General features: G+C 41.7%; 1 protein-coding gene across 1 annotated transcript in view; it reads right to left on the bottom strand.

The window, feature by feature from the left end:
• Positions 1 to 209: 209 nt before the first annotated feature.
• LOC103374124 (kinase suppressor of Ras 2-like) overlaps positions 210 to 12,398 on the bottom strand; it is a gene marked incomplete at its 5' end in the record, with an annotated part of 23,250 nt that continues 11,061 nt past the window's right edge. The window contains 5 exons of the mRNA XM_008304160.1: positions 210 to 356; positions 2,574 to 2,703; positions 6,098 to 6,232; positions 10,450 to 10,583; positions 10,678 to 10,774. Of these exons, the coding sequence (XP_008302382.1) occupies positions 210 to 356; positions 2,574 to 2,703; positions 6,098 to 6,232; positions 10,450 to 10,583; positions 10,678 to 10,774 (643 nt within the window). The remainder of the gene's footprint in view (positions 357 to 2,573; positions 2,704 to 6,097; positions 6,233 to 10,449; positions 10,584 to 10,677; positions 10,775 to 12,398) is intronic.

Below are 12,398 nucleotides of genomic sequence, written 5' to 3'. Positions count from 1 at the left end.
AGTCCCGACTGCTTTGAGAAACTGGACAGTCAACTTATCTGTACACACACATGCCAACATTCCATGAAAATACACACAGCACGGGCAGTTTTCATCACTGGGCTGGCTTTTGGATTCAGTGCATTCTTTAAGGAGGTGGGTTATTTATGTGGAGTTATGGCGGCTGCTTTTAATAGTTGCTGATTGTTTTGCTGTTTTAGGTCCCTAACTCATTTGACATACTCAGCTGACTTCCAGAAGTGCCCTGGGTGGGAAAGGCGGCGGTTCCTTTTTGGCAACTTTTCCAGTAAATCTACCAGCTTGGAGAAGCTGGGCCGCTCTTCCTGCTTGTAGGCCCAGCAGAGGAGCAGAATGTCCTGGGAGACAGACAGACAGAAAAAGAAAAAACCCAACAAATTGTTAGACGTTTCATTTTCTTATCTCCAGATGTATCAGAGGGAGAACCTGGTTACTGAACGAACACACGTCGCGCCAATAATGGCATCGTATTGACTCTCTACAACTGGGAGAAAATTACTTTTCTCAAATATTTATTTAGTCTGAAAGCTTTTTAATCTGTGATGCACAAATGTTGAAGTGGAGGAACGCTGGAAGAGTTGTGAGGCAAAGGACAAATCCGTGCAGGTGGCTTGAAAACAAGTTAGTTACCGTAGCTTGGCCGACACTCGCCCCTAAAAGTAGGACTGCGTTCAGCCCATAGACTGTATAAAAGATGGACGTAGCTACCGTGACGTCACCCGTTGGTTTCTGCACTGAGAAAATGAAGCCAGGGTTTTGCTACTTCCTGGTTGACATCTTGGATTTTTGGAGCCAGTGATGCAAAAATCGGGGGGCGGAGCCATAGGAGCAGTGATTGGTCAGACGAATTGAGAGGCGGGCCCTCTCTGCCCCGCCCACATTTACCACCTTCTGCTCGCTTCGTCTGTATGGTCGCTGCCGACTGTCAATCAAGTCAGCCACGCCCCTTGCCCCGCAAAATGTTGATGATTTTTTAAAAATGCAGTGTTGATTTATTTTCAGATTGGCCACCTGATCTCTGGACTTGAACATGAAAACTAATTTTTAAAAAAGTCCTGAGCTGTAGGAATGCAGTATTTCATGATCTGTGATCACTTCTTTTCCAATTCAGGCTTTTTGTAGCCAGGACTAGTGGACGTAGTGATATTGCAGGTTTTTGACACTTCCGGGTTGGCTTCATTTTTCAGGGCCGGTTGCTACGTCCATCTTTTATACAGTCTATAGTTCAGCCAAGGACTTACCTTGTCAACATGTTACCAGTAGTTCAAGCTGTTTGATTATTGCATATTCATCTGGGCTATCTGACACTAGAGTGAACAGCCTGGCTAAGTGGCAAACATCAGATAAATACTTGTTTCAAATGATAAGCCAGGCAAATGTTTGACCATAGAGTTTGCAAATTGCTTTCTTGGGCTCGTCCTTTACTCTCACACTTCCTGTCCAACATATGTAATTATTATTTAACAACCACAAGGGACCTGCTGTGTAAATACTAACTTCTGTCCACTACTGACTGAGTGCTGCCAAGTTCTGTGGACTGTCTTTTTTTCCCCAGCAATCGAACAACCAACAGAACTTTTGCTTATCAATGTTTTGTCGACTATTAGGAGGTCTGTTGCTTTTTAACAATGGATCAAGTTTTGTTGCCTTTTCTGACACAAAAAAAGACTCCCTCCTGTCGAAATGAAAACACATCTTCAGTCATTAAAAAGATAAAATACTAAATAAGTGTTGAAAGTCGCTCACCTAATTCAACACAAATGCAGCCAACTGGTGCCAGAAGTCACACAATTAGTGAAATTGGAGTAGCTGTGAACATTTCTCAAGTCACTGCAAGTCAAAGCTAAGCTTGACTCCACAGTCTTGGTGTGTGATTTGTAAATAAAATACTCGCTAATAATGGTATGTGACAAAAATCTGCAAACACAAAGAGACTAAGAAAGTTGAATGAGCAGGTAGCAGCAGGTTGTTTCAGGAGAAGTTTAGTGAAGATCAAGGAAACCAAAGTCTTTAACCATTATTCATTACCAACACCTGAGGGGTAGATTTCCAACATCCACTATTTTTTATTAGAGCCGGCTCAGCCTTGACAGTCTTTGTAAATATCAGCACATTAATGCCTTTTTTTTCCATGAATTAAAAATTCATTCCCCAGCTACTATCTTGTGTTACTACCGCTCACAGCTGTGTGTAAAACTCAGCGATAATCTTTAATTAAAAGCCAGGCATTAAAACATTTTCTACATATCTTTTAAGGTCTTTGAAGCACATTTATGCAAAAATTAAATAATGTTGACTTTCTAACTGTCTTCTTCAGAAAGTTTTTTTACTTGAAATTTCACTCATGTGCATTCTTCAAGAACGTCTACATCATAAAATCTGCTGTTCCTTAATGTCTTTATCGTGCAAAAGCTAATGTCTTCAGTTTATAGAGTGTGTGGGAGCAAAATGAGTCAAGGACTGCTTTAACATGAATATTATGCAGCAATTAATTTTGAAAGAAAGAATGACTCATGAATAGTAAAAAGAAGAAGAAAAAAAAAAGCAGCCCTTACCGATATCTCCTTCCCCATGCCGGTCTGGGCGAGGTTGGGCTTCATCCCGCTGCCAATCTGCCATATGATCACCTCTGCTGGCTGACTCTTGTAAGGCCACTCACGTGCATGTAACTCGTACCAGATGGTGCTGTGAAGGCAGAGGAGCACGGCGGGTCAGTGCTTTGGACTTTCTGGTCATGAGAGTAACGCCATTGTCTTCGAAACGCGCCTATAGAAGGTCCACATACCAGCCAGAGCAAACACCGCCAGGCGAGTTCAGTCACAACGACTATAAATCCAATGCTTCCAGATTAATGTGCAGCTGTGGATTCTGCACAGCTGGAGCGTTTATGCAAATGCATCTTGGGGATGAATTTTGTCTTCAAGTGTCACCCAGAAGTTAAAAAAGCAACACATTTTTAATTACTACTCGTGCTAAATTAGCATACACCACCTCACCCACATAAATAACTTGTTTGTTTTTTTTCATTCTGCTCCTCAAGTTTGAGGAGAATTAAAAATAGCCTCTTTGCCAGGAGTAAGGGGGGAAAAAAAAAAACTGACGGCTGATTGTTGATGAATATGCAAAACCGCCGTGGGGGTCACCTCTAGGTAACACAAAGGGCTAACAGAGCAGCTGGACATTGTGCACCAGTGCTGCACTCTTCTTCCCTTTAGAATAACATAGTGACGAAACCTCCATATGGGGACCCATCTGAAAATGCAATTGTGTTAGGAGTCAACAGAGCAGGGTCCGCCCCCACAAATGAAGCACTGTAATGGCAGCGGAGGAAGAACAGGAGCCACGGGGAGTTTAATCAGCTTAGGACACATTTTTTTAAAAATGGGCTTCTGAGGAGGAAACGGAGGACGCCGTGGTTTGAACAAGACACTCAAGAAAGTAGCCGGACTGATGGGTCAAAATGTGCCAAATAACACATTTTTCTTTGTGCTTGTTATAGTTTGGGGCCTTTTGCTGCCTAAATACAAGAAAGAAATCATGTTCCATATAGTATTTAGTTCATTTGTAACATCAACAACCACTGTGATATGAATCATTACTTCCTCACTTTTAGATATTTACTTTTGCAACTCTTATGGGCGTGACAATTGCGATGCACTTGTCCTCAGATGCTTAGACGTAGACGGTGAAGATTAAACACTCCACGCCCCCCTTTAATCAGTTAAACTGCTTCATTTGACTCCTTCATTCAGCCAATTTCGACCTTTCCCTGCAACTGATCTGTCTTGGTTTGCATCGTTCACTCGACTCAGCTCCAGTGAGCTTTCTGTTTTCATCTCTCATGTCCCGTATGAATCAGAAACCGTCCTGGCTGTGTGACATGTGCTCATCTCTTGTCCGTCGGAACGTCATGGAGGCAAACGGCTGGTGAGGTTGTATTGTCTGACGTGGAGAGTGGATTGCGTCCCTGCGAGCATTGAGGCCTGTTTTTTTTTTTTTTAAGCGTCCTTTATTGCAGTAAATCGGCATCCGGCTCGAAGGACAATTTGTTATAGTGGATTACTCAGTTCCCCACTATCCTTTAAACGTGGCTGGAATGTTTCCCCGCTGCCATCGTCTCTGATTGGAGACATGAGATGATGTCTCTGGAATTCTGAATACTTTTTTTTTAATCACTGCAGTGTATTTTTTTTGCTTGAGGTTTAGAATGTGGTTTGCTTAAACATCCAACGGTGGGATTACTTGACTTGCTAGAGACAAAGTTTGTTGTCAGATGGTCTTTTTTTTTTTGAAAACTGAGTAGAATGACCCAGAAGTATCTAAGTGTGGTTCGAGCAGACGACACCACCATCATCCTGGCTTCCCTCCTCGTCTGTTTTAGAGTTGATTTTAGGTTTCACTGATCACTTTTAAAGCCCATCAGGGTCCCCAAGCTATACGTCAGACATGTTAGCCCCATATGAGGCTATTCTTAGCCTCAGATCCTCAGGTGAGGAGCTTCTGACTGCTCTAAAGTCAAGACTGAAATCTAAATGTGATCGAGCTTTTGCCATCAGGATCCCTCGACCTGTCTAAAGAAATACGACTGTAAAATTCATTTCTTCTTTAAATTGCTACTTCTACATGCTTCCTTTTATGTCTAATTTATTTTTACATTTTTATTTATTTTCTTTGTACATTTTATTCTCCTTTACCTGTTATTTAGTGACTTATTTCTTTTATTTTGTTTACTATTATTATTATTATTGTTACTTCTAGCCTCGTCTTTGTGGTTTTACATTCCATTTTCTTTTATTCCACTTGTTCTTTTTCTTTACTTGGATACATCTGGTGGTGTTTTACTGATTCATTTTGAAATTTATTTTTTTTAAACTCTATTTTTCCACTTTTGCCTCCCTGGTGTTTGTTTGAACTGACAGGCCTTCTGTTATTCAGTGGTCTTCCTGACTGTCCTTCTTTTCTTTCGTGCCCTGTCTGAAGCGCTTGGTAAGCTGTTTTTAAAAGGTGCTATTATATAAATAAAATTATTACCATTATAACAATAAATGGCAGTTATAATAATAATAGCTTCTTGAAATGCAAAAAAAAAAGAGGTGCTTCTTTTCTTATCATGTTCAGCTCAAGATGCAAGAATCCATCCTATACATAAAGACAGGAGCTAATTCTGTCCCACAATTCCTTGTGGTTGCAACATTTAAAGCGATGCCGTTCATGACAGACCAAACTTAGCAGCATGCAGCCTTAAAACAGCGCTACGCTCTCTCTTTGATTGCCTTTTCCTCACACCTTTTCCTTCACTCCTTGACCTTGTGACATTTTCTATCAAGCTGAATGAGCAGCGTTTCTAAAAAAGACACAAATTTTATCCACTATTTGACCACAAACCAGTATTTCCTGCTTACTGTGCTATCTGACTACAAACACTAATGACAGAAGCTTTGCAAACAGTGAACCGTTCCCGTTGCCTGCTGGCTGAATTAGAGCTAATGAGAGCGCCGGGCTCGTAAGATGGCCTTTTAAACAGCTCCCAACCCTTCTCTTGCATCCACATGGGGGCAACCAATCGCTAATCGGTGTGTACTTTAGGCACTTCAATCAGCGTCTCCAATATCCCGCTGTCTTCCAGCTGCCGTCGCTTATTTGCGCACCGCATCCATATCCAAGGTTTCATTCACAAAGAGCCGAGCCACACGGGCGTCGCTGTTTCTAAATCAGGTTTATGGGAGCGTCAACATCATAATTTCTATGTAATTAAGTATTTAAATTATTAATCCTGCTCTCCGTTTCAAGTTGGACAGCGAAACTCACAAAAATTGCCAAATTTAAAATATCAGATTATTGCATGATCTGTCTTTGTACAGTAAGTAGTGAAAATCCGTATCTATAATGAGATCTGAAAACCTGTTAATGAGAGTTGCCTCTTTGTCACGTGATGCAGAGTTTTTTTAGGAGACAGTTCCGTAAAAGTTGGCTGACATTTACTGAATTTGCACACGCATTTAGGGATTCGGTTGTGCAATCAACCCCCGGCTCTGTCTAGACAAACAAACAGGAGGGCATCTGGTAAGAGGACGCTCACCCAAAAGCAAAGACATCTGACTGTTTGGAGAAAGGAAGCTTGTCCTCCTCTGTGTCCGGAGAGAGCTGCTGGATGATTTCGGGCGCCAGGTGACACAGCCAGCCGTTGGGGATCCTCAGTTTGTCTTCTCTCCGGCTGCAGAGGGAGAGAAAACGTGGAGATGAAGACTTGTCAGGGTTTTATCGATCGGCTGTATGATGCTGCTGAGCCGTGACGCTGGCGTACTTTCATTATAATGTGCTGTCATTGTAAATAACTCGCAATACTTGTTGTGTATCAGCAGCTACATCGGTGGCACATCGCTGTCATTTCAAACTGATTTCACTAACATCATCTTTCACATTTATTATGCATTTATTAAAAACGGCAGCGCGTTAATGACACAAGTTTGTTGCAAGCCAAGCTGCAGGATGGTTCTAATCAAGTGCTGATGGCAGCCTGCACAATGTAAGTTGTACAGATCGTGCAATGGAAACCCACTGAGTCGTAACGCTGCAATGTAAATGGAAGGAACAGAGACGAGTGAAGGCGTGTCATCATCTCACTCCATCTGGGCTGCTGTCATGTTTTCAAAATGCAACAAGAATATACACAAGTGTGGCTTTTCCTGCTGGCACTTTTGTTTATGTAAAATCTATGCTACATTATATTAGGTCCAGTCATGCAGTGGGATAGACAGAGCCGCTCAGTTTACATTACGTTGGTTATTGCCAGATTCCCAGATGTCAACAGAAAGAAAAGTGATAGATTCGTGAGTTGCAGGACTTCTAAAGCTCACAATGATGACACAAACAGGAACGAAAAAGTTGCTTGCTGCTTTCAGTGGCTGTTATGATCTTGAACTATTCCTGGTGAAATAGAGCTGGACACCTTGACTTTGAGGAATCTTGTCATCACAGTGACGTTGCCAGGCATGGAATGAGACATACGTGACTTTCAGGGAGCTTTAAAGGTATTTTGTTTATTTTGTTGCCTCTGAATAGAGTCAGGCTAGCTTTTCTGGTCTATATGCTAGCCCAGGGGTCGGCAACCTCAAACACTCAAAGAGCCATTTGGACCCATTTCCCGAAAACAAAACACCGGGAGCCACAAAACCCTTTTGACATCTAAAATGAACATAACGCTGCATATATCGTTTTTTGCCTTTATGCTATGTATAAAAAACTATTGTGTGTTGCATCTATGAAATCAATGAATTTCAATTTCATCAGTGAAAATGAAATGTTATGCCTGCATGCAACAAAAACAGTTTTTTTAAAAAAAAGACACTGGGTTTAAGGCTACTTTCAAATAAAACACTCAATGTCTATTTGAGTCCTCCTCATATTTCTGAAATAAAAAGCCAAACTTAAATTATCCACCTGAAGCAAAGTAAAAATAACATCTGGTTGTCCTGCTGACTGCAGCTGGGACTGCTGACCAGACTCCTGACCGCCTGTGAGTGCTTCGGGACGGGGGGAGCTCACGGCAGCACCGCTGCTCGCTGAGGACAGTAAGTGTTTTCACATCAGAGTCTCCAAAACACCAGAGAGAGTTGCTAGATTTGTTGCTAGTCGCTGCTGACGAAAAAACAAAAAGTCGGCAAGAGGATTTGGAAAGTTGCCAGATTTAGCGAGAAAGTCGCCGAGCTGGCAACATTGCACATGCTGTCAGGTGACAAAAAAATTAAACACGAAGGGCACCGCTATAGCTCACCTGGTTGAGCTGGTGTCCCATGTACAGGGCTACAGTCCCAATGTGGAGGTCATGAGTTCGATTCCTGCTCATGACCCTTTCCCACATGTCCTCTCCTCATTCTTCTCCCCCACTTTCCTGTCTCTCTCTCACTAACACTATCCAATAAAGGCACAAAGGCCAAAAAAATAACTTGAAAAAAAATTAAACACGTTTTATTTTAATGTTACAAGATCAGCACAATCTTCAAATTTACAATTACATTTTAACAACTCCATCCATCCATCATCTATACACCGCTCAATCCTCACTAGGGTCATGGGGGGGCTGGATTCTATCCCAGCCGACTTAGGGCGAAGGCAGGAGACACCCTGGACAGGTCGCCAGTCTATCAGAGGTCTGCTAACCAACTGCACCACCTTGCAGCCCATTTTAAAAACTAGCAAGCTAAAACAAAACAAATTTAAATGAAATACTCATTATTTATTTTCCAAAGCCACAAGGAGCCACAGCGGAGGGATAAAAGAGCCACATGCGGCTCTGGAGCTGCGGGTTGCCGACCTCTGTGCTAACCCAGTCTAAGTCACTGCTGATCATAATGTTAGTTTTATAATGAAAATGTGTCGGCGGTGTCGGTCTTCTTAGCTAGCTGCAGCAAAACAGAAAATAAATAGATTTCTCAAGCTGAAAAATGTAATTATGTTGAATTCTGTTTAAATTTCGTTTGCTGTTTAATGATTAATTTCATCTATTTGTGAATGATACTTAAAAGTTAACTGGCGTGTTTCAGTCCTCGTGCAAAGAACAAAGTGGACTTTTAACAGTGATGCGTTGGTCTGCAATGCAAACAGTCACATTATGTTTCATAGGGGAAAACGGAATAACACAGGATACTATACTTCTCAAAGGTTGGCTGGGACTTTTTAAAGGAGCTAGTTTATGGATTAGATTGTGTCCAAGTGATTATTCCTGAGTTGTGCCGAGCATAGTGGGTGAACGTAGCACAGGATATCTGGAGAATTCAGACGTCACACTGTTTTTGGGCAAAGTTGCCAGAAAGTGCGACTCAATGCAAACACCTCTAGAGTCCTGCAGCGACTACTTGACTTGCGGCTCCTTTCATAAAATATTATAAATAAGTAGTAATGTATTATGTACATAATACATAAGTATTAATATTTCACAAGTAATATTTCGCAGCTTCTTCAATTAGACTTCCGCTGACTGTCTTCCTAGCAAGAATAAATTTATTGTAGACATTTTTTCTTCATATACTTAATACAACAATTTACATCTCATGAACTAAATCTCACTAGAACAGCAAATAAACTCTTGCTTGTAATATTGAGCTGCTCCTCTAAAGTGAAGGGGACAGAGCAATGTTTTGATGGTTCCAAAAAATGTGTCAAATATTCGGATAATCCTTCAGAACGCTAACCAGATATCTGGAGTAGGTGGACCTGGGGGTTTGGGATAAATATATGATTTTTAAAATACTGTTCAAGTCTGATAGAGCAATGTAATCTGCTTAGGAATCCTACCATCTATATTATATGTAGTTATATTAAAACTAATAAAATCCTGTTGTGCATGCAGGTGTAGGTGTATTCAGGAGCCTGCTCTCACTGGCAAAAAGCCTCCACACATTTTCTGGGACGCTGATGAAAAGCTTTGGTCTCATGAGGTCAATCTTGGGCAGATACAATGTGCGGTTTGCGGTGTGCTGAGCCACGACACGGCAAATTACAGAAAAAATACTCCATTTGTTGGTGGAGTGAGAGCCAGTTTATGGCATTTTGACTGCGTGTGATCCATCATTTTCTTTGTATGACATTTCTGTTTGTACTGACCGTAAAGAAAAATTCACCCAGCCTCTATTGAATGTCTCCACTTACTGCCGACCTTTTTTCTCTCTCTGTTGAATAACTTTCCTAAACACTGTTTGTGTCCTCTGGCAAACCGGTGGCAATTTCTTCCATGGCAACAAGAAAGAAGACAGAAGACAAATGGTTTACAAGTAATCTCCATCAATTTAAGTTAAATGGTTGCACTTGTGTGAATTGCAGCACGTTACACTCACGGCACGGACTTGGTTTTGAAGGAAAAACAAAGGTTGGAAACAACATTTAATGAGAGCAAAACTGTATCTAAGCTGATTAAAAACTGAATTTGTAGACACATATTTTTAAGTTGGCAATTTAAAAATAATTAAACAGTCTTTGAATTAATGTAGAAATAATTTGTATTTTGTTAAATTTTGTCTTGATTAGCATATGAATGCTTGTGTTACAGTTCAAAACTGCATTTTTTGAGCTCACGGTGACCTTTGGCCACCAGAATATAGTCAGTTTATGCTTCGGTAAAGTAAATGCTGTGTCAAATTTGAAGAAATTCTCTCTTGTTTATGAGAATAGGAAGTACAAATAACCCAAAGGCACAATGCCTGCGGCTACAGCTGTTGCCTGCACGGAGGTATGATAACAAGCAGGTGACAGAGCACATAAAAGAGCAAATCCCACATATTGTTATTTAGTAAATAGAGCCCAATACATCCGCTGAAGGTTTTGTTGTCCCTGCACCATACGGGTCAATATTGCCATGCCAGTCTGTCTCCAAGGCTAATTCTCGTATTGCTAAACAAAGCGCTTCTGCCTCTGATGTGTATTGAACATAATTACCTGCCAGCCTGCAGAACCCCAGATATGGTGAAGAGTCCAAAGTCGGTGATGACAACTTTGCCATTGTCATAAAACACGTTCTTGGACTTCATGTCTTTATGTAGGATCCCCTTGGCGTGGAGGTAGCCCATCCCCTGAGGTCAGAGAGAGAGACAGAGTGAGAGTGACTGTCCTGTAATATTACCTACTGCTGAAGCGTTCAGGGGAATCACCGTTGAGTTATTTTACCTTGACCATCTCTTGTGCGATCTGTCGGGTCTTGTTAACGTCCAGGACAACCTTGGCATCCCGCACCACGGAGTAAAGGGTCCTGCCTTTACACAAGCTGAAAGACAAGAGGAAACATCAAGGATGAGGAGGCAGGACTGTCAAAACTTTGAATTAATCCGCATTATTCAATGAACATTATGAGGCAGACGAAGCAGAATTTTGCTAAATTATTGCGTTTTTTCTTAGTTCCCTTGTCCACCCCATGGCTATGACACACTCCTGTTTTTCTATAATTCATCAATGTGCAGATGTTTATGACATCTGTGAAGAGGTGATGTATGAAGCTTGTTAAACACGGCGCCACAAGGAAGTCAAAATAAGAAAGCATCATATTTTAGGATATCAATGCTCCTTTCGTCGATTTGCTCCATATAATGTAATGTGACAATGGAAAACAGTGGTCGAACGCTCCACTGTCACGACCTGCTGGGAGCACCATCCATCCATCTATTAGTGATGCCTGCTGTATCTTTCATAGAGGATCACGGGGAGGACTCTCCCAGGTGACAGTGGGCGAGAGGCGGAGTGCAACCCTGGACAGGTCGCCGGTCCGTCACGAGGCTAACACAAAGAGACAGACAACCGTGCACGCTCACAATCACACATGCAGCCCAGTCGAGAATCGCCAATTAACCCGCTGTGGGAGGAAGCCAGAGCACCTGCAGAAAGCCCACACAGGCAAACGCCAAACAGAAGGTCTGATCCCAGAAACTCCTTAATGTGAAGCGACAACGCTAACCACTGCACCACCCAGGAATACCACGGTGACGCAACAAAAAAACTGCTTCGACTTAGATGTTTTTTTGTTGCATATTTTTTTATTGTTTTACCAGGTAGAGCGATCACAACTTGCAGCTGATTTGTTCTTCTTCCATTTAGCAGTGGATTATATCACTGAACTAGTTTGGTGACACTTTGCTTGAAAAATCCAAAATATCTACAATAAATTACAGCTATAAGAGGCTGACATGTTTTTGGTCTTTACAATAGGAAATAAAGCACTCATCTGTTATCTGTCAGCTCCCTTCCACTCAGAGCAATTTTCATTGTTATTAACCCCAATCTGGTGGAAATGGAGTCTTTTTTTTTTTTTTTTTACATTGCTGCGCTTCCTAAAGCATTTTAGCATTTATCTTGGATTTTATTTTGCCAGTGATTGCTTTGGGACAAGTTTGGTGACATTTCTGTAGATATTTTACAACAAAAATCCAATATATCCACAATAAATGACAGATAAGAGGCTTCCATGTTGATGGTTTTTGCAATAGGATATGAAGGTAACGGCGTACAGACTGGGCAGCACGTACATTTCACAGTATGCTGGTTCTGATTTCAAACCTTTTGGCTGGTTGGAGCTTTTCTGTGTGGCGTTTGCATTTGCTCCGGCTTTTGTTCTCACTCCAAAAACACGCATGTGGGGTTAACTGATGTTTCTAAATTGGCTGTGGGTGTATGTGTGCATGGTTGTCAGTCTCTTTGTGTTGGCCTTGTCATGAACCGGCGATCTGTCTCCAGGTTGTAAACCGACAAGGTTCAGTCTCTTGTGACTCGACTACAAGGTAAAGCAGCTAAAGCGAATCAATGGGATGGATGGATGGATGGATGGATGGATGGATGGATGGATGGATGGATGGATGGAGAAAGTGGACGGATGGATGGATGGATGGATGGATGGATGG

This window comes from Stegastes partitus, unplaced genomic scaffold (assembly GCF_000690725.1).
Source record: "Stegastes partitus isolate 25-593 unplaced genomic scaffold, Stegastes_partitus-1.0.2 Scaffold2149, whole genome shotgun sequence".
NCBI lineage: Eukaryota > Metazoa > Chordata > Actinopteri > Pomacentridae > Stegastes > Stegastes partitus.
Note: the sequence above shows the minus strand (reverse complement) of the source record. Positions and strands in the feature narration are given on the sequence as shown.